The 22,275-nt window shown below is 38.2% G+C and overlaps 3 protein-coding genes, 3 long non-coding RNA genes and 1 other non-coding gene across 7 annotated transcripts; 5 read left to right on the plus strand and 2 right to left on the minus strand.

Moving 5' to 3' along the window:
• The first annotated feature begins 4,257 nt into the window (after positions 1-4,257).
• Positions 4,258-5,366, plus strand: LOC110943712. Its single transcript, XM_035990010.1, has 4 exons — positions 4,258-4,460; positions 4,754-4,960; positions 5,047-5,295; positions 5,361-5,366. Exons 2-4 carry the CDS (start codon positions 4,784-4,786, stop codon positions 5,364-5,366), a joined length of 432 nt encoding a protein of 143 aa, XP_035845903.1. The 5' UTR covers positions 4,258-4,460; positions 4,754-4,783.
• Positions 5,367-6,709: 1,343 nt separating this feature from the next.
• Positions 6,710-7,169, plus strand: LOC110939240. The gene is made up of 3 exons (XR_002592096.2): positions 6,710-6,799; positions 6,883-7,004; positions 7,084-7,169. It is a non-coding gene; the product is annotated as an uncharacterized LOC110939240 (long non-coding RNA).
• An 87-nt stretch (positions 7,170-7,256) lies between these two features.
• Positions 7,257-8,048, plus strand: LOC110939239. The gene is made up of 3 exons (XR_002592095.2): positions 7,257-7,368; positions 7,654-7,710; positions 7,825-8,048. It is a non-coding gene; the product is annotated as an uncharacterized LOC110939239 (long non-coding RNA).
• A 671-nt stretch (positions 8,049-8,719) lies between these two features.
• LOC110941466 (triadin) lies at positions 8,720-14,807 on the plus strand. Its single transcript, XM_022183103.2, has 5 exons — positions 8,720-9,028; positions 11,058-11,110; positions 11,621-13,351; positions 13,432-13,615; positions 14,093-14,807. The coding sequence occupies exons 1-5, from the start codon at positions 8,920-8,922 to the stop codon at positions 14,701-14,703; spliced, it is 2,688 nt and encodes an 895-aa protein (XP_022038795.1). The 5' UTR covers positions 8,720-8,919; the 3' UTR covers positions 14,704-14,807.
• A 324-nt stretch (positions 14,808-15,131) lies between these two features.
• TRNAE-UUC lies at positions 15,132-15,203 on the plus strand. The gene has a single exon. It is a non-coding gene; the product is annotated as a tRNA-Glu (tRNA).
• A 647-nt stretch (positions 15,204-15,850) lies between these two features.
• On the minus strand, positions 15,851-16,830 carry LOC110941465 (deoxyuridine 5'-triphosphate nucleotidohydrolase). Its single transcript, XM_022183102.2, has 3 exons — positions 16,478-16,830; positions 16,299-16,390; positions 15,851-16,204 (listed from the first exon to the last, which is right to left on the minus strand). Exons 1-3 carry the CDS (start codon positions 16,828-16,830, stop codon positions 15,960-15,962), a joined length of 690 nt encoding a protein of 229 aa, XP_022038794.1. The 3' UTR covers positions 15,851-15,959.
• Positions 16,831-17,490: 660 nt separating this feature from the next.
• Positions 17,491-18,774, minus strand: LOC110939238. The gene is made up of 3 exons (XR_002592094.2): positions 18,122-18,774; positions 17,811-17,940; positions 17,491-17,724 (listed from the first exon to the last, which is right to left on the minus strand). It is a non-coding gene; the product is annotated as an uncharacterized LOC110939238 (long non-coding RNA).
• Positions 18,775-22,275: the final 3,501 nt, after the last annotated feature.

A 22,275-nucleotide genomic window follows, 5' to 3' on the forward strand; every position in this document is an offset into this window, starting at 1 on the left:
TTCACACATTCTCTTTTGTACAAATAGTTTTGTGAGTAATCAGGCTGAATGGGAGATTGTAGAATCATTCTGTAAAAACTTTTGTGATCTTTTATTATTAATGAAAAACAGTAATTGATGGTATCTTCCTTGCGAATTTTATTGTTTTATCTAAACTAATTTACAAGTATCAAACTTAGATTCCAACATGGTTCTATATGTCTTATAGTATTGTTGTGTGGGTTTACCGTCAATAAAAGACTATTGCTCTTACAAAGTTAAAAGCTCTATCAGTTTTAAGCGGTTTTAATATGTTTTTTTAGAAATAATTACCGGTTTTAAGTGAAGAATAGTAGATTCTATTAAATAACATATAACATGCTTCCTTTTTTAATTTGTATTCCCAATAATTAAACTATATGTTTACTTAAATTAAGAGTTAAATACTTGGTTGGTCCTTATGGTTTGTCATTTTTGCAGACTTGGTCCCAAGACTTTAATAATTATAGAGTCGGTCCTAGTTGTTGCAAATTTTAAACTCGGGTGGTCCTTATCACTAACCTTTGTTAGATTCCTCAGTTAAGTATCTGTGAAATTACTATATTACCCTTGAACAATTAAAAAAATAAAAAATATAAAGGAGATGGGCCCACTACTCATCTTCTTCATCGTCCCTCTCTCTCCCTTTCAGAAACTCTGCCACCAACACTACCTCCTCCACCTTCACAATCCACCACAACATGCAACTACCTCCACCACCACCACCTCCGCCATCTGATCACTTGCGACTTCCCCACCACCTTCATCATCTAGTAAACTTATCCCAAGATAACATAAAAGACGATTAAAAACAATAAAATAAAGTTATATGTGCAATTTTAAACACCAAGCCTTCGAAAAAGGCGATGTGGAGGTGGTTTGTGAAAGTGGTGGTGATGATGAAGGTGGTGGGGAAGTCGCAGGTGATCAGATGGCGGAGGTGGTGGTGGAGGCAATTGCAGGTTGTGGTGGATTGTGATGGTGGAGGAGGTGGTGGTGGTGGTGGTGAAGAGTTTTTGAGAGGGAGAGAGAGGGATGATGAAGAAGATGAGTAGTGGGCCCATCTCCTTTATATTATTATTTTTTTTAATTGTTCAAGGATATCATAGTAATTTCACAGATACTTAACTGAGAAACCTAACAAAAGTTAGTGATAAGGACCACCGGAGTTTAAAAATTTCAACCACCGGGACCAACTCTTTAATTATTGAAGCCTTGGGATCAAGTCTGCAAAAATGACAAACCACATAGACCAACCAAGCATTTAACTCTTAAATTAATGTACTTAATAATAATCTATATATACTTAAAAATTTAGTTATATGAACTATTTTACAACCTTCATTAATGAGGCTCTTAAATAATTTGTGTACAAGATTGTAATTTAACTATATTTACAAGTTACGAAGCACCATGTACAAGGATGTGTAAGCTATTTAATCCAAAATTTTAAGACACCAAAGGGTAATTTGCCATCTTCTTCTAGAACCCTAATAGTAAAGACACGCCGCTTCACTTCATCTTCCCCCTAACCCCTCCAATCCCATAAAATCCACCACACCCTACATAGCTTCTCTGAAACACCCTAATTCCCAATAAACTCATTTCCATTTCATCTCCATCTTCAATTAACGAATCAAAATCCAGTGCGATGTCATCGGAGATCGAGGTGGTGACGATTAGTGTCCAGTTTTACCAGATCAACCAACGGGTACAGATCCATCAAGAACAGGCTATTCACAAAAATCCATGGAGAAACAAACAAATGTGAGGAATGATGTTCGATTTTTATCCGTCAAGGTAGGTTTTGCTGAAGCCGGATCATCACATGCTGTTTCCAAAGTTGAACTACAAGCTTAGGTATTTTACTTTGAGCCGGGAACCATGTGACAATAAATTAAAATTGATATGCGATATATGTAAAATTGTTGTCTTTTTTGTATCAGTTCTGATTCCTGAATGTGTAACTTGAAATGATTGCTTCACCATCATCTTCAATCGTTGGTTTCCACAGAAAAATATATACTTAAAAATTTAGTTATATGAACTATTTTACAACCTTCATTAATGAGGCTCTTAAATAATTTGTGTACAAGATTGTAATTTAACTATATTTACAAGTTACGAAGCACCATGTACAAGGATGTGTAAGCTATTTAATCCAAAATTTTAAGACACCAAAGGGTAATTTGCCATCTTCTTCTAGAACCCTAATAGTAAAGACACGCCGCTTCACTTCATCTTCCCCCCTAACCCCTCCAATCCCATAAAATCCACCACACCCTACATAGCTTCTCTGAAACACCCTAATTCCCAATAAACTCATTTCCATTTCATCTCCATCTTCAATTAACGAATCAAAATCCAGTGCGATGTCATCGGAGATCGAGGTGGTGACGATTAGTGTCTAGTTTTACCAGATCAACCAATGGGTACAGATCCATCAAGAACAGGCTATTCACAAAAATCCATGGAGAAACAAACGAATGTGAGGAATGATGTTCGATTTTTATCCGTCAAGGTAGGTTTTGCTGAAGCCGGATCATCACATGTTGTTTCCAGAGTTGAACTACAAGCTTAGGTATTTTACTTTGAGCCGGGAACCATGTGACAATAAATTAAAATTGATATGCGATATATGTAAAATTGTTGTCTTTTTTGTATCAGTTCTGATTCCTGAATGTGTAACTTGAAATGATTGCTTCACCATCATCTTCAATCGTTGGTTTCCACAGAAAACGACTGATGGATTCTAGGCGACGACGATGAACACCTGGCGGCGATGGTGGATCGATTTAGTGACGAACTTGGTTGTGGTGGTGAATGGAAACAACGGTGGATTGAACACCGACGGTGACGGCGAAATAGGATTCCCACAGGTATTTTGGTGACCGAAGTAAGATCACTTCGTCTCTCATCTGTTCCTATTTATGATTTTAAGTTCTTTAGAATTGATCTTAAGGTTTTATATGTAGGATTATGTTTCTTGATTGAATGATGAAAATAGTTTGTTGAAGGAAAAACTTGATGCAGCAAATAACTAATTTGGATCTAAGGTAGGCTTAATGTTATGTAGTTCTTTGATTTCTTTTATTTTGTTACTTTTTTATAGGTTTTGAGTGTGTACAAAATACTAGGTAGTCTGGGGGTTATAAACGTATTGCAGGTATTATCATAGTTGTGTGTAAAGAACACTTTTTCATTTTTGTTAATCTTGGTGATTAGATAATTCGGATGGTGTTGCCTGGTTTTTGTTATAAAAAATGAATTTGAAGATGATGATGGTAGTATAAGTATGGAACTTATATACTTTTCGGTTATTCGGAACCATTCTAAGATACTTTTTACATTAAAAGTTGCAAATTACGTTCCTCATGACCAGCTTTTATCTATGTTGGGTTGTTTAATGACTGGTCGATCCAGAGTTTTATGCATTTAAATGGATCACACTTATATTAACCCAAGAATTTATTTTTGCGGACATTCTTCACATTTGTGACACACTGTTAAGTTACCCAGGAGGCCCTCATGAATGTTAGTGCACCGTTTTTACATTGAAAGGGTGAAAAAAATGATATGGGTTTTCAAAACCCCCCATCGCTTCAAAAGGCGCAATGTTTACATACAGCGCAGCTGAAGTCTACTTTTTGGCAAACATTTTACTAGACGGGGCAATCTTGACCCAAAACCTTCCAAGTGGGTCACTTTGGGTTGCTTTTTAAATTATATGGGTTGGTTTGGGTAAGATATTTTCACTCAATGGGTCAAAATGGGTCAACTAAAATTCCATCTCATATACTTCCGGGTCAAAACGGGTCGACAGCTTCAAAGAAATGGATCAATAATCAAACAAGTAAGAATGGTAAAGATGAAAAGGTATGAGTCCGTAAGTAAGAACGGGTCAACCAAGTATGAATGATACGTTTAAATCCGTGAGACGGATTTAAAACATAAAAAGGATGAAATTAACCTACATAAGAATGTGTTGACAGTTTAACCATGATGGAGTCAAACGGGTCATATGAGTAAGTATAAAGTAAATGGATTTCTTTTCCATCTTTAACCTTTTGACCCTTTCTCTACCCACTATTACTTACAGCTCTTTATTTCTTTAATACTAGCTTTTATTTCTTTTAGTAATTGTGTTTTAATACTGGCACTTATCAACTACCTTATAAGAATGGGTAAAGCTCTTCTTTTTGATATTTTTGATGAGGTTTCAATACAGGTAAAGCTTTTCTTGAAATCATACGAATGGGGGGAAACGGCAACACAGATCATCAATCAACCAATAAAAAACCCCTATTTTCTTATTCAAATCACCCACAACACTGCAAATTCAACAACTTTTTCAAATCTTCTCGATTGATTCACACTATGGGCAATTCAAGACTCTAAAGATCACCACTTTAACAACAATCTCAAGAAACAGAGATATTCAGGTGCTGTCAATTTGAATTTTATAGAGTTTAATTACTTTAAGATCTTATTAGTGGCTGCCCCATATGCTTTTATCTTCTTTTTATGTAATTATTATTATTATTGTTGTTGTTCTAGATCCCTATCGATTTGTTTGATTAATTCTTCATATGGGTGTTTGTAAATTGCATTGTTTTATTGCGCCTCTTTGAATATCCCTGTCATTTAATATCATTCATTAGGATATGATTAATTTGTAGACAGTTGAACGGTCTTTGATTATGCTATAAGATTGTCGGCTTTGTTATGTTTGTAGGTTCATAGTTTCCTTTCCTCCTCTATTGCCATGGTCAGCCCCCTTAGTTTGCAAACGTCCGACGGTGGTACAAGCAGTTATATGTTCCTTAGTGAACTCCGTGAAGGGAGCACCGGACCTATCATGATAATGGTTTGTAGAAAATGGGACGTGACAAGTGTTAACGGCAGGTACATGAGCACCGACTATATTGTCACTGACATAAAGGTAGTTTTTTACCCTCTGTTATCCCACATTCTTACGCTTTTCTACTTTTGATTCTGAAACAAAAATCTACGCTTTTATTTGCGCAGGGAGGTGTGATGCATTGCACCGCAAGGAATAACATTGCCCACTATTTCTTTGACAAATTCAAAGAGGGCGGTGTATATTTGGTTAACGGTTTCGCCGTGCAACCTACAAATCAGTATCGGGTTCTTAAAGACAGCCCCTTTGTGATTGGGTTGCATGGTTCGACAACTGTGAAGCGGGTTGATGATGACGGCGGTCGTTTTGAACGCTACCCTTTCCTGCTTACGACGTTTAATATTAATAGTAAAACGGTAATATTAATAGTAATAAATAAATAAATAATAATAATATTTTTTATATTTTTTAATAATAATAGTGTTAATACCTCTGATCGAGCTACGAACACGAGTAGGTAGGCGGCTAGGGGGCGGCGGGGCTGCGCCTTTTTGATTAAAGACGCTAATGATTATTATTATTAATAATAGTAATTAATAGTAATAATAATAATATACAAATAGAATAATAATTAGTAATGTTAATAAATGAGTGTGAAAAGAATATTCTAAATTATACATGTTAATGTTTTTAAGACCAACTTAAAGCAGATTATAAACACGACACAGTTATTACAGTTAGATGTTACTGGTTCATATCATCAGTATGCTACGTGTTTTAAAATAATTAATGATGTGATTCATTTAACATAGGTAAAACAGCAAAGTAAAAGTTCCCAAAAAAAATGTATTCTGATTACAAATTTATGTCGTTTTGGTAAGTTGATCATAACAATAACAATACCACAGGGTTTATAGTATGGGTGCAATGTGGCCATTAAATCATAAATGCAATACTTGGCGTTTTTATTTGGTGAGGGTAGAGCAGGCGATATGTTTTGTTTGCTAACATGGGTCGTGTTAACATCGGGTACACTATCATATTTAGCTAAACATGTAATATACGACATAAAGGAAAAGTTGCACAACATTGACATGTTTAGCATGATATTTGGCAAGTGGGGTTACATGCCGTTGACATACTTTTAACATGATTCAAAACAACAAGTTCAATAGCATAAAGGAATGTATACATCTAACTTGAAATAGTAACCAGTTTTCGTATAAAAGGTTTTGGGCCCTATATATTTACAATGATTAAGATACATACCAATTTTATAAAAAATAAATTTAAATATATAGAGAAAAATATTTGCCTCGAAAATTACCGGGCTTGGCTGATCGTCCGGCTCACACTACCCTGGAGCCGACGATGCTAACACCACATATGAGTCTTTGTGTTGAACATATATGTCACATGTTCATATTAATATTGTCATTGAACTAAAGAGTGCATTTCATAATGTGAGACCATGTATACCTGGAGCCGAGAATTGCTAAAACAGAAAAGGAAAAGAAAAAAAAAGCAAAAGGCGGGCCGCCGAGTTCAGTAAAAAGAAAAAGAGCTACCGAATACCGAGAATTAGTAAATCAGAATTGCAAATAATTTAAAATAATTGAATATATATTTATGTGAAAATAATCAGTTCATATATGCCCGCATTGGTTATTGCTAAAGGATTTTATGTACCCAAAATGGGCAGTGGCGTGTGCACGTTTATTTATAATGGTAGAGGTAATAAATGGAGACGTTACTGTATAACCATATCCCCGCTAATTTCTTAAAATGCCTAGGTTGATTATTTAATAACTCTTTGTCTCATTCCATTTCAGATGTCATCGGATATGTTACTGAGGTAGGTGCGCCATCTGTGAACGCTTCGGGTTCACGCACAGTCGAATTCAGTCTAACGAATGAACGGTTAGTAACACGTTCCTATTGCTTACGCAGCCTTCTCTCCCTACGTGACAACTGAGACTTTTATTCTAATCGGTGTTTTGCAGCAAGCGCCAAGTCAGAGTGACACTGTGGGGCCACCTTGGTGATGTTATGATTCAGAGGAAGGGTGAGAACCCACCCGTTTACTCTCTTATCTTGACTTCCATGAGCGCGAAGTTCTACCTCGGTACATTTGTTTCCCGTTACATGTCTGCTTACAATTGAAGTTGTTATATTGTTTTAACTTTTTTTCTTGCCTGGCGCAGGCACCCTGTGTTTGTCCAGCTCAACATCGACTATGCTCATCGATTCGGACGAGATACCTGCGCTGCAGTCTTTCAGGGCGTCCATCAGGTATTATTACACCCTCAACTAATTACCCTCTGCTTACCTGTGTTGCACTGTTCTGTGCTTTGCCTGACTATTTGTATGCGTTTCCCAGCTGTGTTGCCGTCGATGGTACTAGCGAGCCAATTACCGAGGATGTAGCCTATGTTGGCACCCTAAGTGAGCTTTTGGACAAGGTGCGTGGCGACAAGACTAAAAAGAAGGTGCGCTACTAACTTACTTTACAACTTAGACCCCACTTAGGCCTACGTAAGCCACATGAATGAATGAATGAATGTGATTGGAGAATGAATGAATGAATGCGATTGGAGAATATTAACGACCACATGATACCTTTTCCTTTTGTGGGACCCATTTTCAAAAATGGTCCAATAATCTGCCTTGTGGAAGTTTCACCTATAATTGATTGATTTCCATAAACAATGTAATTGTGCATATTTATTTTTAGATAACCGTCTACATAAATGTTTCGTGCTTTTCCTTCGCAGGCCTGCTTATGCAGATTCGGATTCAGAAGAAACAGTTGACAGTGACCCACATGAAAGGTATACCGTCTGCACTTAGTGTTAGTAATGAAAACCCATACTACTTTTCGATGCATATATACGTAAACATAGTATACCATTTTTAATAGTTTTCTTTTCGTTATTTCACTGCAGTCAGTTGGCTGGTGATGGGATTGGGGATGACGGTGGCATGCATTAGCTAAAGTTTGGTCTATGTGTTATCCAATAAGATAGGAAGGCGTGCGAGAGTTTATGCGTTTTTCCTTTTTCTGTTTCATGTTTTTTTTTCTTGGAAGACATCTTTTTCCACTTCTTTTTGGCCGGCAAGTTTTGCCAAGGAAACAACTTATGGTCCATGGTTTAATAAAGTTTAAGCACGCCCCTTTGTAGACGTATTGTCTTACATGTTATGCACCGGCCGTGTCAGACGTCTTAACTCGAACAAACAATAACTATTATGCATGCCGTGCATCGCACGGGCTTTCTCCGTAGTAATAATAATAAAAAAAGTATATCTTACAATATGCCTTAACGTACGTTGCGTACGCGATGACAAAATCGCACGTTATGTTACCAAAAATGAAAATTGCATGTTGTGAAAAACCAAATATCGCGTATTATAAAAAAATTAAATTCGTATGTTAAAAAAAATGCATGTTTAAAAAAATCAAAATTGCATGTTCAAAAAAAAATCGCATGTTCATACTGCATCGCGTACACAGCGTACGTTAAGACAATTTGTAGAATAATCAGCCTCTAATTATAATAGTAATACTAATAGTAGTAATAATAATAATAATAATAATAATAATAATAATAATAATAATAATAATAATAATAATAACAATAACAATTTGTTGATGAAAATAATGTAAAACTCGTGTAACTATATAGTAATGATAAGTAATAAGACTATAAATACAAAAGGTGTAATAAATCACTAGAGATAGGTGACATTGCTTGCTTTTGAATCAAAGTTATTGTGATTTCAGGTAGTGTTATATTGCAGTGGGTGAGAAAACGTTCACGTCAATCTTTGTATACCTTCTTGACCGTTGTTTTCTTTAGGCCTCATTTCGCTACCCTCACCTGATCTTGATTGACCCCTCTCAACCTAACCACCATCACCATTTCTGTACCAAATCTCTCACATGATCACCAAATCTATCACATGATCTTCTCTCCACCCTTTCTCATTCTTCTTTCTTCTCATTAAACCAAACTAAAAACTTTTTTTCAAAGACAAAAATGGCAGCAAAATCCGACTTTGCACAAAAGTTGTTGAATGATCTCCGTCTCAGGAAAGAACGAATGGGCGCATCTCAGGGTTCGGCTCGTAACCATGCTACAACTAGAGGTATGGTTGTATATTAACGCGTTTCTTTGGTTTTTTATTTGGTTAAACTCTTATGTGTATTATTAGCCCTATGAAGAAAAAACATGGTCTAGACCGACTAGACCAGTGGCTGGTTAGCCTGTAACCAGCCAAGTAAACCGGTATTTGTTTCTCAAGGCTGAGTGCAAATAACAACTGAATAAAATATTTTAGTTACAAACTAAAAAACATAACCATTCCGGATAGTTTCTAGTCATGTCTCTAACCGACCGGTTCAAACCAGAAACGGCTCGGTATGACCGGTGCTTCAGGTTCGGTCTATGGCTGATTGAAAATGATCATCCTACACCCAAAAGGTCAAAGTTAAGCTAGATCAAGATTCCTTATTAATAGCCAGAAGCGATTCCAAACCTGTAGAACCATAAAGTGAAAAGGTTGATCAAGTGAGGGTGTATGAATGGTAACTTTTACTATAAAACCAATAACTTTGTGTTTGGTTTTGTTAATGTAATTAAGAATGGAGTGATTTATGCTTAAAGAGAGGATAAAAAGTTAGTTTTATTAATTAAACGTAATTAACTGAAAATATATATTTTTTTGGATAACACCTAGAAGTACATACAAATCAAGTTAGGGTGTAAGGGGTCCACCCCTTATGAGTTATGAGTTGGGGGAAAAAACATAGGTTTTGTTTCACCAACCCATTTTATTAAAAAAACAAAAACATAAAACAAAACATGATTGGTTGCATAGATGCTGGGCCCCACCACTACCCCATCAGACTAGAGGGTATGGAGAGCCCCATCCTCAAGAGGATGGGCCGCCATATCACCGCCACATAGGAATGGCTTGAGGGTGATGGACCTAGGGGGTGGGGGATGAACCTCTTTATATATATATATATATATATATATATATATATATATATATATATATATATATATATATATATATATATATATATATATATATATATATATATATATATATATAGGGAGCCGCTAGAATGAGAACCAACTCGAGTTGTAAGAACCGCGAGAACTACACCCCACGGAGCGCCGTTCGCCGCGATTTTTTTTTTACAAGTAGATGTGTGCATTATAAACACGGCCGTAAAAAATCACGGCGAACGGCGCTCCGTGGGGTGTACTTTTTTACACCTCAAGTTTGGTGAAAAAAAAAAAGAAAAATGAAAAAAAATTAAAAAACACCAAACTTGAGGTGTAAAAAAGTACACCCCACGGAGCGCCGTTCGCCGTGATTTTTTACGGCCGTGTTTATAATGCACACATCTACTTGTAAAAAAAAAATTGCGGCGAACGGCGCTCCGTGGGGTGTAGTTCTCGCGGTTCTTACAACTCGGGGTGGTTCTCATTCTAGCAGCCCCCTATATATATATATATATATATATATATATATATATATATATATATATATATATATATATATATATATATATATGTATGTATGTATAGGTATATGTGAGAGAAGGAGAGAGGCCCGTCGACTTCGTCTGTGGGGAGCCGGTTTCGCCGGGACGGGATGAGGGGGGCGGTGTGAGGGATCGGCGCCGTGCCTCGTCGGGCCTAAGCCGGCCCCATACCGCTTAGTCTCATTACCCCGTATGCGGCAACAATTCACCAAAAAATTCTTCACTGTGCGGCAAACTTTTGATGGGGGCACTCACCCCATGCGGCAAAAACCCTCCCCGCAAGGTTTGCCGCTTCCACCCCGTACCCCCTATACTTGCATGACATGTCACATCAGTTTTTTCATGTACACAACACTACACGAAACAATATAAAAAAAAGTTAATATTCACACATCGGTTCTCTCTATCTCTTTCTACACATGCAATTTATTTTTTAAACTAAACTAGTAGGTTTTGAACTACTTTAAATAATAAAAATTAATTTGCAATTCGAACGTATCATTAGTAAAGTATTTTTGAAAAAACAAATGAAGTTCCTTTCACTTTTAATATTTTAAAATTAAATATTACTGCCTGAAAATTTCTAATCCTTCATATTTCATTTTTGTTGATAAACAGATGCATATAGAGACCCAGGGAGTATGCAGAGAGGATCTAGACACACCAAATCAGTAAGTTAATCCATCAAATCAAATGAAATTTGGTTACAGACAAATTAAATGTTGTGTTAAACGTACAACTACTAAATCTGTCACATTATCAATTTACTTTTTCTCATATAGGAGTGTGTTAAGGGTGAGAGGGGCACTCCCCTCTTAGGGGAGTCCCCTCTCTTACACACACCCAATCAGGTTATGCCACGTCAACTCCCCTCACACCCTCAATTTGATGGCGACACCCCTTTCTTGAGGGATTTGTTTTTTTATTCAAAAAAAAAAAAAGGAAAATAATTGATTGGTTGAAAATGAGGGTGGCCCACCATCTCCTCTCTCCTTCATGCGGTGAACATACACCGAGCTTGGTCCCCGATTTGCCTCACCGCAGGGATGGCGGCGGTGTTCCCTAGCGGGGACTTGGGTCACCGCATGGGGTCACCGAGAGTGCCCCGTATACCCTAAGCATACATGAAAATGAGAATGTTTAGCAAATTAATCACCGGATCATCCTATGTTTTTCTGCAGATGGGCGGGTCGAAATCTACGAACCAGCAGCTAGTTCCTTCAAGAGGATCACAACAACAAATTGTTTCATATTCCAGTAGACAACACCAGCGATCAGAAACAATGGGAGACTTATCAATGGCGTTCACTTACGCCGTTAAACACGGCGGAAAACTCATGAACGTCGATTTTTCGAATGCTAGTAACACAAATACAATGATAGATTTCTTGAACCAAATCGGCCGAAAAACATTTGAAGCTGGAAATGCTCGAAACGGGACAATGTCAACGAGTCTAGTGAAGCATGGGGCGTCAAACGGTGTGGTTGCGCCTGCTCTTACAACAATTCAGATCAAGGAGATATCAAAAGGGGTTCAAAATCTATATGAAATTATTCGATCTACTTCGAATGGAACGAATGTTAATAGGTATTCGATGGAGGTGGGGAAAGAGCTGTTGAAAGGGGCAAAGGGTTTGGAAGAATCGTTAAGAATGCTTGTGAATTTGCAAGAAGCTTCGGAAATGATGGTTAAGCCGCAACGAAAGAGTCGAATTACGTTACTTGAAGTCGATGATGATAAAGAAGAAGACGGGCGTTCGAAGGTTGTTGAGCGAAACCAGGTTGCTCTGCCTCGGTTCTCGTTCGACAAGCCTTCGAAAAAAGCGAATTCGCAGTTCGCCGATGGTTTTAGTAAGGTTCCAACATACCAGTGGTCGGCTGCAGGGGATAGTACAGTATCCCCTGCAGCCGACACTGAAAGTGTTGGAAGCGTTTCTTATGCAAAACCCACTTCGGAAAAAGGAAGGATTTCAAATGTGATTGCCAAACTAATGGGACTCGAAGAAGTTCCCGTGAAGGTTGATTCATATTCGCGGAGAGACGAGGTCAAGAAAGTTGACTATTCGAGTATGAGCATTGTTAACAAGCCTTCGAGACCGGTGAAAGATAGTGTGATTCCGCAACAGGTGGAATTGTATTCCAAGCGAGGTGAAGTTGTGAAAAACGAAGATATGAATAAGATCACAGTCAAGAAGACTTCTAGACCAGCAAATGATCGAAAACCGCAACAAACCCATGATTCGAATACGAATGGGGAGTCTAGAATGAATCAAATCAACAAGAACAACCGAGCAGATCGAGTTTCCCAAAAGCAAGAGCGACAATCAAAGGATGAAGTGAAAGAGAAGGTGCATTCAAAGCGAAGAAGCCCGGAAGTTGTAGAGAATTCGCAAGCGGGCAAGAAGAAAACCGTTCGAGCAGAGAAGAGTAACGAGATCAAACTCGTTCCAAGAAGCAATAACATTCAAGAACCAGAAAGAAGGGCTCAAAAGATTAAACAAGACTCACAACAAATCAAATCAGTAAGAAACACGAAACCGGTTTCAAAAGAGTCCAAACCGGAGTCCAAACCGCAACCTGTTGAAGGAAATCAGAAAGTTAAAGATCCAACCCCAAAGGCACAAGAACCGGAACTAAAACAACAGAAGTTGGTGCCTGTGGTACGAAAGAAGGTAGATGCGATAGCGGTGGCTAGAATCGAGTCCCCTCGAACAAAAGACGAGGTGTTGAGGAGAAGAAATCGAACGATCAACAACTTACCGACACCATTAAAGCATAAACTTTCGGTTTTGAAAGAAACTAACAGAAATGAAGTGCACATCCGTTCGGGACCTGAAGAAATCAAGACCAAAAAAGCGAGTTCGATTTCAAATGCAAATGAAACAGATGCGATAACCCGATCATATGACATTGTAAGATTACATTCAATTCTCTGTTGATTCATTTTTGGGTTTTCTTGTTCATATTCATATTCATATTCATGATCTTTCAGGTACCCATATGCGAAAACGAAACCAAGAGGGATCCTCAAGTAAAAAAAGAAATGAAGAGGGATACTCAAATAACAAATGAAACCAAGAGGGATTCTCAAATAACAAATCAAACCAAGAGGGATACTCAAATAACAATTGAAGCCAAGAGGGATCTTCAAATAACTTCGGAAATCATAGTTGCTGGTAAGTAAAAGTATAATGCTGAGGGTTCCGTTTAAGAATCTAACACTGTCCAAATTGGTCGTCGGTTTGGTTTCTCTGTCTTTTTCTCAAAAGTTATTGGTCTGTTGGTTTCAAAGTTTTCGAGCCGTAGCGAATGATTTGGTTTACGGCGTATACCCAAAGCCAGCGCACAAAAAGAACCGTACCTTAAAAAACTATATTTAAGTCGTTTTAGACTCTTCAAACTTCTTAGAATATATCGGCTTTAATTAAGGTCCGGGTCCTATTCCTAGCTAGCTAATACCCAAACTGTGAATCCAAACCATTAGCATCGGTTTGGGTTCAAATTTCGATAATAAGATTTTGGTTTACATATTTAAAAAGCTTTGCTAGTGTTTTGGCTCACGATTTAACCTAAAAATGGCCAAAACCGGACCTTGAACACCCGGGCCAAAACTGAACCATAATATATATGAGTTGAAATTGACATCTCGACAGGTACAAATGCAGGAATCCAAGATAAGAGTAATCTTTTGGAAAACAAACCGAAGAAAGCATTCTACTCGAGCATGCAAGTAGCACTAACCGAAAAAGAGAAGCAACTGAAAGAGATTCTGATCAAAGATCAACTCTTTTTAAGCACAACAGAAGCCCTTTTCAAACTCAACATACCCGTCGGGTTTCTTCATGTAGATGATCATAACCATCACGACAATGAAACTAAGTTGAAACTAGATTGCGGGTATGAAATCTTGAAACGAAAAGCCAGAAGCCAAGAACTATCAATTCATCCATATGTCAAACCATCCATTGGCAATACGAGTATAAGGTTCCTGGACGACTTGGTAAAACAGTTGTATAAAGATTTGGAAGGCGTGCGGCTATATGGTAGAGATACACGTAACGAATACGACGAAAGTGATTACTTGCATCATATGCTTGAAAAAGACATTTATAACAAAAATCCAGATATCAACAGTTTTTGGGATTTCGGTTGGCATATAACGACTTTTACATTTGTGGAAAAAGATGAGTTTGTGTGTGATGTGGAACAAGATATGCTTTGTAGACTAGTAGATGAGGTTGTCGACGATCTTTTGAGCATGTAGGGATCGTCGAACGAGAGTGAATAGTGTTTATTTATATGTGTAATGAAGCGTTTTGTGTGACGATATTTGTAAAGATGAAGATGCAAATACAGAATTTTTGGGTTTGTTTTCTTTTTGGAAATTCTTATGATTTGTAACATGAATATTAAATTTGTAGTTCTTTGATTTGAATAAAAAGGAAGAAACTTAGGTTTGTGAGTGGATATTACTACTGCTTAATAGTTAAAATTTCTGAAGCATGGCATACAAGTCTTTCAAGCAGCCTTTACCTTTACTTCGCCATGTTTATTGTTGTGTTATGTGTCCTCTCCTGTTTTTTCTTGTTAGTATACAAATAAGAAAAAATATGTTAATGCAAAATTTTAAGATTTAAAACAATTTATTGCGTTATAATATTTGAGTTACATTGTATAAAACACAACAACAAATCCATTGTCGTCCAGCGGTTAGGATATCTGGCTTTCACCCAGGAGACCCGGGTTCGATTCCCGGCAATGGAACCTTTTTGTTTCTATTTTTTACAATAGATTGCTTCTTTCACGGCTGATTTGAAAATACGACACTTTAAGATCAAACAAGGGGCAATTTTCAAAAAAGGGGCAATTCAGCCTGTTCCTCTCTATATCGGTTCTGTAACAGAGGAGTCTTCAAATCATGTTTTTGTTCAGTGCTTGCTTGTTAAAGAGGTTTGGCACCAGTGTCGTGGTAGGGATCTCTCTAAGGCTGACTCATAAGACTTGGTTCTAAGAACAGGTAGAAGTTGCGGCGCGTGACTATTTATTCCGTTATTTGGTTTATGTGGAAATCTCAACATATGTAGCGTTCAAACACATTAGTTTATTGGATTACAAATAAAGAAGAATCGTTATGTAGTGTTCAAACACATTAGTTTATTGGATTACAAATAAAGAAGAATCGTAGATATCTTATAAATGCGCCAAATACCTTTCACAATGGAACCCCATCGATTGTATTTCTTGATTTGTTGTTTCTGTTGCTTTGTTTTCTTTAGTTTATTTTGTACCCCTTCAGTCCATGTGCTACTGGTTTCTTCCAATATACAAATCGCTTTTCAAAAATAAAACATTTACTAGAACCTCAGGGTTATATTTCAACAAAACAAAAGCCCACCAAGTGTTCGACAAAATGGTCCATCAAAAACTACCACAATTTCATACCAAACATCCATACAAAGCACCAAAATTAGTAGTCAAATTCAATTACATACCATGATAAACCAATACTTATACAAAACATTAAACACCCGTGGATCCAAACCCACCCGCACCTCGAACAGTCGAATCCAAATCATCAACTTCAACCACTTCAGGAGTCACAATCTTCTCAACAATCAACTGCGCAATTCGATCACCAACTTTCACTTCAAACTCAACATCCGAATGATTAAACAATATCACCCCAACCGGACCCCTGTAATCAGCATCAACAACACCCGCACCAACGTCAATCGAGTGCTTCCACGCCAGACCAGACCTCGGAGCTACAAAACAAAAAATCAACATAAACCAAAACCCTAAAAACACCCTCAACAAAACCAAAAAAGGTAGTTAAATACAAATTAAACAAAAGTATACCTATGCGAGCATATGTTCCTTCAGGTACAGCTATGCTTAAATCTGTAGCCACCAATGCTTTACCCCTTGCTGGTACTTTTGTATCAACCGCACTACATCAGTTGAAATGAGACTAAAACTAAAATTAAAATCTGAATAAAAATTATATAAAAATTAAAACCGGTTAGGGTTAGGGTTACCTAGAAAGATCGTAACCGGCGGCTAGAGACGAGCCTCTGGATGGTAAAACGGCTTTATCTGAGAGCTTCTTGACTTTGAAAAGAGGGATTTGATGGGCAGAGTTTCCGTTCTGATCGTCGAGTTTTTGAAGCTTTGGGGTGGGTTCTTTGATTTCGGGGCTGCCGTTGAGGGTTTGTGCCATTGTTGAAACAGAGGGTGGTTTGGATGGAGGGTAGATGAGGGGAGAGCGAAATGGGTTGAATTGGTGATGGTGGTAGGTTTTATAAGGGTTGAAAATAATGGGTGAAGGGAGAGAATGTGTAATGGCGCCAAGAGTTCCCGCCATCTTTAAAACCCTAGAGCACCATGGCATGGATTGCTGATGAATGGTTAGCATAGTTGGTTTGGTACTTTGGTTTAGTTCTACGCTTATATCTTATATATTAAACCTAGATTATAATTGGTGTGTTATGTGTATATTGTGTAAATTCGGGTTTTTAGGTTATAACAGAAGAGGTGGTACACAATGTTCAAAATCAAAGAAAAGTTGGAAATCGAGTCATATGAATTTTGATTGAACTTATGATTGGTATGGGGCAATGGAAAAGACAAGGTAATGGAATGGACAGGGGAATGCAATGGATCATTACTATTCCATGTCTTGTTTGATTACCATATGAAAATGTAATGAATTATTATTGTGTATTGTTTGGTAGGCAAGAAAAACGAAGGAATAAAATCAGTGGTGAGTTGTGGCGGTGGAGGCGGCGATGGGCGGTGGTGGTGACCGGGGGGTGCATAGAGGCAGAGGTAGCGGTGGGTGGCGGCGACGGTGGTTGGTTGTGTCACACCCCGATTTTACCACGTGTCACCGATGGTAGACCTGGCAAACGGGTCGGGTGGGGTTGGGTCGGGTCATGGGTCAAAACGGGTTCGGGTCAAAACGGGTCGGGTCAAAACGGGTCCGGGTCAAAACGGGTCCGGGTCAGAACGGGTTTCGGGTCGGAACGGGTCCGGGTCAGAACGGGTTTCGGGTTGGGCCGGGTCGTGTTGGTTTAAAAAAGGTTTTTTTTTTAAAAGAATACAAATATTTATCAAGATTACTCAGCATGACATAGTTTTATAGCGATTTGTGGAACAAAATTCACAAAAATGTTGAGCTGCTGTTGATCAATTCATTGCACACCTTGCAATTCAGCTCACTTGCTCACACCCCTAGTTGCTCAATTCACCGAAGAAAGTTCACCTCTAGCAAAGAAACATTCAACTGTACCAGTCAAGAAAGAGAACAGAAAACGTAAGCACAACTAGAAATCAAATGCAGTCATTTATCAACATTTTGAGTTGTCTTACCTGGTCATACAGATACTCTATTTGTTGAGCCTGTTGCAACATGTGTTGACATCAGATGATTTAAAGCCGACAACTCTACCTTCTTTGTTTCAGTGTCACGCGCTGCATCTAGAAGACTCGACAACTCCACCTGAACCAATTTAACTTAACCATCAACTATAATTTCTAAAGTTGCAAGTTACAAGGGTTTTATAACGGGTCAAAATGTGCACAGGTCATGTTGGCTAACTTGAATGAAAAGTTTCTTGTCCAAATACTTTTAATACAGTTAACTGTAGAATTTCAGAAACTCAATATTGGTGACAAAATACCTGAAGAGCACGTGTTTCATCATCTAAAAGTTGCTGCTGGATTTTCATGGGTTCATCATTTACCAAATTACACAACAACAACCCCTAATTCCAAACTTATTGTTCAACTAAATCATGAATTCAAAAACAGAACAATCTGTATCATAAGAATATCCATCATATTTTGACAAGCATTAGCAAAATCATGAAACACAAATTAAAAAACAGAACAATCCTAACTCTTAATTCGAACTAAAAATCAATGAATTTCGGTAGATCCAACTCAAGCCTCCCTCAAGTGTAACCCAGCGCATACCACGATTGATGTATGAATTTCTACGGTGCTGAAGCATATGAATGTAAGGAGGAACATCGATGATAAACGATTAAGTACCAGAGAATGAAGATGTACGAAAGATGATGAAGATGAACGTCGATGATGAAGATGATGTTCAGACGTTCAGACCCGTGGTTTCTTCTATTTAAAACCCTAATGACCCGCATCAACCCGTTGTTCTAATTCTATCAACCCAAGTAGACCCGTGAATATCTTTTAAAGTTTTAGAATTACCCAGTTAGACCCGTTAATCATTAAAAGAAAACCCAAATAGACCCATAGTAAATTAAAAATGACCCAAATCAACCCATATTTATTCATACGGGTCATGATTGCCCCGTCTAACCGGTGGGCCCGGTGGGGTTCCGTGACGTAGTTGATATCATCATAGTCAAACCACACAATTTAAATGTACAGCGGAAGCAAAATATATTACAATCCGATATGAAGTAATATCCAAGTATTACAAACGGAAAGTAAAAGATCCACAGGCGGATCGCAAGATAAAATAAAATATTGTTCAACAGACTTCAGGCATCTAAGCTTGCGAGACTTCTATTTGATGCTAGGAGAAACCAGCCTATTACGCGTAGTACCTGCACTTAGTCTTTTTGGGAAAATACGTCAGTTTTCACTGGTAAATACAATTTAACTGACTCATTTTGAAAAGGTTTTAAAAATTGATTTGAATGCCCGTGGCACAAAACATTTTATAACTTGGGACAATTATTTGCCTATAATCTTGTAAAAGAATTACATGTTTGTTAGCGTTCAGTATCCGGGTCGTGCCGGATTAAAGTTTAATAGACACACCACATAGTATAGTTCCGCCGCGAGATTTCTTCTCGTACCGACTGTTATACTTTATTTAATGCACTACGGGTGTACGCCTACACCCGTATGCTAAGGTCGTGGCCATTCTTTGAATGATGCCAAGGATATCCGGGACATGGTCATTAAGCCCCCAAAGGCGTTATATAAACAAAACAGCATTTTCAAACGGGTCACATTGATAATACCCAACTACTAATGAGTTAGGGTCAATTGCACGACCAAGCGGTATTTTATATACCGTACCCCAAGCCTGTATAAGGGAAAATAAGTTAAAAGTATTTACCTGAGCTAAATATAAATTTAATCCCAGCCGTATACCACCAAGCAAGTACAGATAGCTTTTACTGGGCTCCTAAATCTGGAACGAAGGTTTTTAATAACCTATTAGATTTCTAACGGGTCTTTAATTTGGCCTAAGCCTAGACCGGTTAGTTCTTAAATGAAGATTACGGTTTAAACGCACGATAAGGCGAAGACCGTTTTTAGAATGTGGTTTTGACCCAACAAGCTTGCATACTTGTTTAATATGGGTAACTTAATCACATTCTGGATTTTGAGACCGAAATGATATGGTTTGACCCGTTTCGGCTATAATGGGTAAACTAGTTACCTACGCCGATCCGAACGCATAAAGTGCGTAACGAGTAACCATAAGAGTCATATACAAGTTTCCTAAGTTAATATGCCTTAAACATGTTGTGATATCGGAATGATACCTTCCATCATGCCCCAAATGGTTTTAAACCCAATTTATGCCTCATAAGGGCATTTTGGTCATTTTAAAGGGTGTAAAAGGGTTTAAATAATAACCTGAGTTACAGGTCTGATTAAATCAGTAAATAAACTTAATTTACTAAGTTATAACAGTAGGGTATTAATCCTTATGTGAAATTTATCAATCTTAATCATTCTAGACACCGTAGGGGCGTTTTGGTAATTTCACAAATGCCTAAAAGGTCAAAACAGAAATTCTGAGTTTAAGTTATCCTCCTACTGTTAAAATATAAAATTTTACTGAATACATCAGTAGGTTTCAATCCCATATGCTTAAATAGGTTCTAGTGCATACTTATGTGCTAAAAACGCTTAAAAAATGCGATTTGGAGCCATTTCCGGGTTTTATAAAGAAAGCTGATATTTTTAAAATTCTAGAAGGCTCAAAATAATATATTTAATATATTAGATCAGTAGAAAAAGGTTTGGGGTCAATCGGATTTATAAAACTCATTTTATGGCTTAAAAGGGCAAAACCGACATTAGCCGAATTAAGCTTAGAACACTAAGTTATGCTCAGCCTAAAATTGAACAAAAATCTTTAAAAATCCCAAAATATTATTTTAATACAGTAGGTATAAAGTTTTATACAAAAATTTGGGTTTAGATAGGCTATATGCAATTTACGCTATTTAATTACTAAAGAAGCTTCTAATTACGCTATTGAGCATAACTCCTAATCTGGACCTCAAACTGATGTCATATTTTATGGACAAGTTTATAATTCAGTAGTGAAGGTTTCTGAAGAAACAGTGATCTAATTTGGGAGTTAATTAGATTGGTTTATGTTCCTTTCATGAGGGTTAATCTTCTTTAAGGATATTTGAGCTCCGACTTGGTGATCTAACCTGCAAAACAGAACACCGTTACTCGTTAAGAGGGGAATGTGGGGGTTTCCCTCTTAACCAGGCTCCGGCGTGAGAATAAGCGACTGCTTTGAGAGTGATTAAGTGTAAAGAGTAAGAGCCGAGAGAATAGACTGTTTAACCTGTGGAATGAGGTCTCTATTTATAGCCGGAGAGGTGTGAGGGGTTATGGGCTGATGGGCCTTGGGCCAGAAGCGGACAACAAAACGGATATGCTCTTTGTCTCACTGGCGTCGACCGCTTAGTGGCTTCTAGATGCTCGTCGGTGCTGGCGCACCTTGATTGGAGCCACGTGTCATTGTTGTCGGCTTTGTTGTCCTTCTGTCATCAGCAGATGAGTGGAGATCGTGGGACAGTTGTCTCCGTCCTCTGATTGGTGCCATGTAGGCGTCCTTGTGTACTTCTCGTCAGGCGATCGTGGCGCACGATTGACCAGAGCCTGCTAGACGCTCATTGGCTCCTTTTACTGCCACTTGTACCTTATGTACCACTGTAGGTAGCCGCGCGCTTCCCTACTGAGTGGCTCATTTCTTCCATTGTTTTATGCTAAGTGCTGATATCTGGGTTTGTTGTGTGCATTCCCTCGCGCGGGATAAATCGTAGTGCGATGTAGGTCGCGCGAGGTTGTTGTTAACAAGTTGTTGTGTTAAGGAGTATGGTCTCACGCGTAACCTGATCTGAGGTTTGCGCAACTTTTTGGGACCATACCCCTTCAAGTCCCCCCAGTCCAGTGCTGCACCATGCGCAACGCAAGTGGTTGGAGCTCTGGACTTAATAAAAAATAAGAGAAGGGGAAATGGTTCTTTTGATCTTGTCTTGTATGGCGTACGTTGAAAACTGTCGTTTTAAATGCGCAGGTACTAGGCAGGTGTTGAGTGATTTATTGTTTGGCCTTTTAGGCGCGCGAGGTTATAGTAGTTTACGTATATCTGGCGCGGCTCATGTGACTTCTGCATGAAGTTACTTGCACGTTTTATGGCGGGAAACTTCGAAATTTGAACTTCTGACAGGTTGGTGAGATAAGTCGCTGAGAGCGACGTTTGAGTTGACCCCTGGCACGGGTGTCATCATGCCGCCTGCGGCGGTTGCACTTCATGTCAGGAGAGTGAGGCCCAAGCGCGCGTGGTAATCGTCACCCCTGGTTTCCCGCTTGACGTGGCAACCTCCTGTTGGTTAACCTAGCGGCGAACGCGGCACGGTTACCCATCGCATTAAATGCGATGGGTATATATATCCGAAGAGAAGGTGAGAGATTCTCACTTCTCTTCGTTTCTTCTCCACTTTTCTCTCAAAAACTCTTTGAATCTTCAAAGTGTTCTTCGTTTCTTCAAGATTTCTTCAAATCTTCAAACTTTTCTTCAAGC

Source organism: Helianthus annuus, chromosome 5, assembly GCF_002127325.2.
Source record: "Helianthus annuus cultivar XRQ/B chromosome 5, HanXRQr2.0-SUNRISE, whole genome shotgun sequence".
In the NCBI taxonomy this organism is placed as follows: Eukaryota; Viridiplantae; Streptophyta; class Magnoliopsida; order Asterales; family Asteraceae; genus Helianthus; species Helianthus annuus.

What these genes read in the sequence shown, in the direction of transcription:
- LOC110941466 (XM_022183103.2), top strand. Translation starts at nt 8,920, where the DNA reads ATGGCAGCAAAATCCGACTTTGCACAAAAGTTGTTGAATGATCTCCGT. An exon ending in TAACCATGCTACAACTAGAG is followed by an intron (nt 9,029 to 11,057) that starts GTATGGTTGTAT and finishes GTTGATAAACAG; the next exon opens with ATGCATATAGAGACCCAGGG. An exon ending in GATCTAGACACACCAAATCA is followed by an intron (nt 11,111 to 11,620) that starts GTAAGTTAATCC and finishes GTTTTTCTGCAG; the next exon opens with ATGGGCGGGTCGAAATCTAC.
- LOC110941465 (XM_022183102.2), bottom strand. Translation starts at nt 16,830, where the DNA reads ATGCCATGGTGCTCTAGGGTTTTAAAGATGGCGGGAACTCTTGGCGCC. An exon ending in GCCGGTTACGATCTTTCTAG is followed by an intron (nt 16,391 to 16,477) that starts GTAACCCTAACC and finishes CAACTGATGTAG; the next exon opens with TGCGGTTGATACAAAAGTAC. An exon ending in AGGAACATATGCTCGCATAG is followed by an intron (nt 16,205 to 16,298) that starts GTATACTTTTGT and finishes TTTGTTTTGTAG; the next exon opens with CTCCGAGGTCTGGTCTGGCG.
- LOC110943712 (XM_035990010.1), top strand. Translation starts at nt 4,784, where the DNA reads ATGGTCAGCCCCCTTAGTTTGCAAACGTCCGACGGTGGTACAAGCAGT. An exon ending in ATATTGTCACTGACATAAAG is followed by an intron (nt 4,961 to 5,046) that starts GTAGTTTTTTAC and finishes TTATTTGCGCAG; the next exon opens with GGAGGTGTGATGCATTGCAC.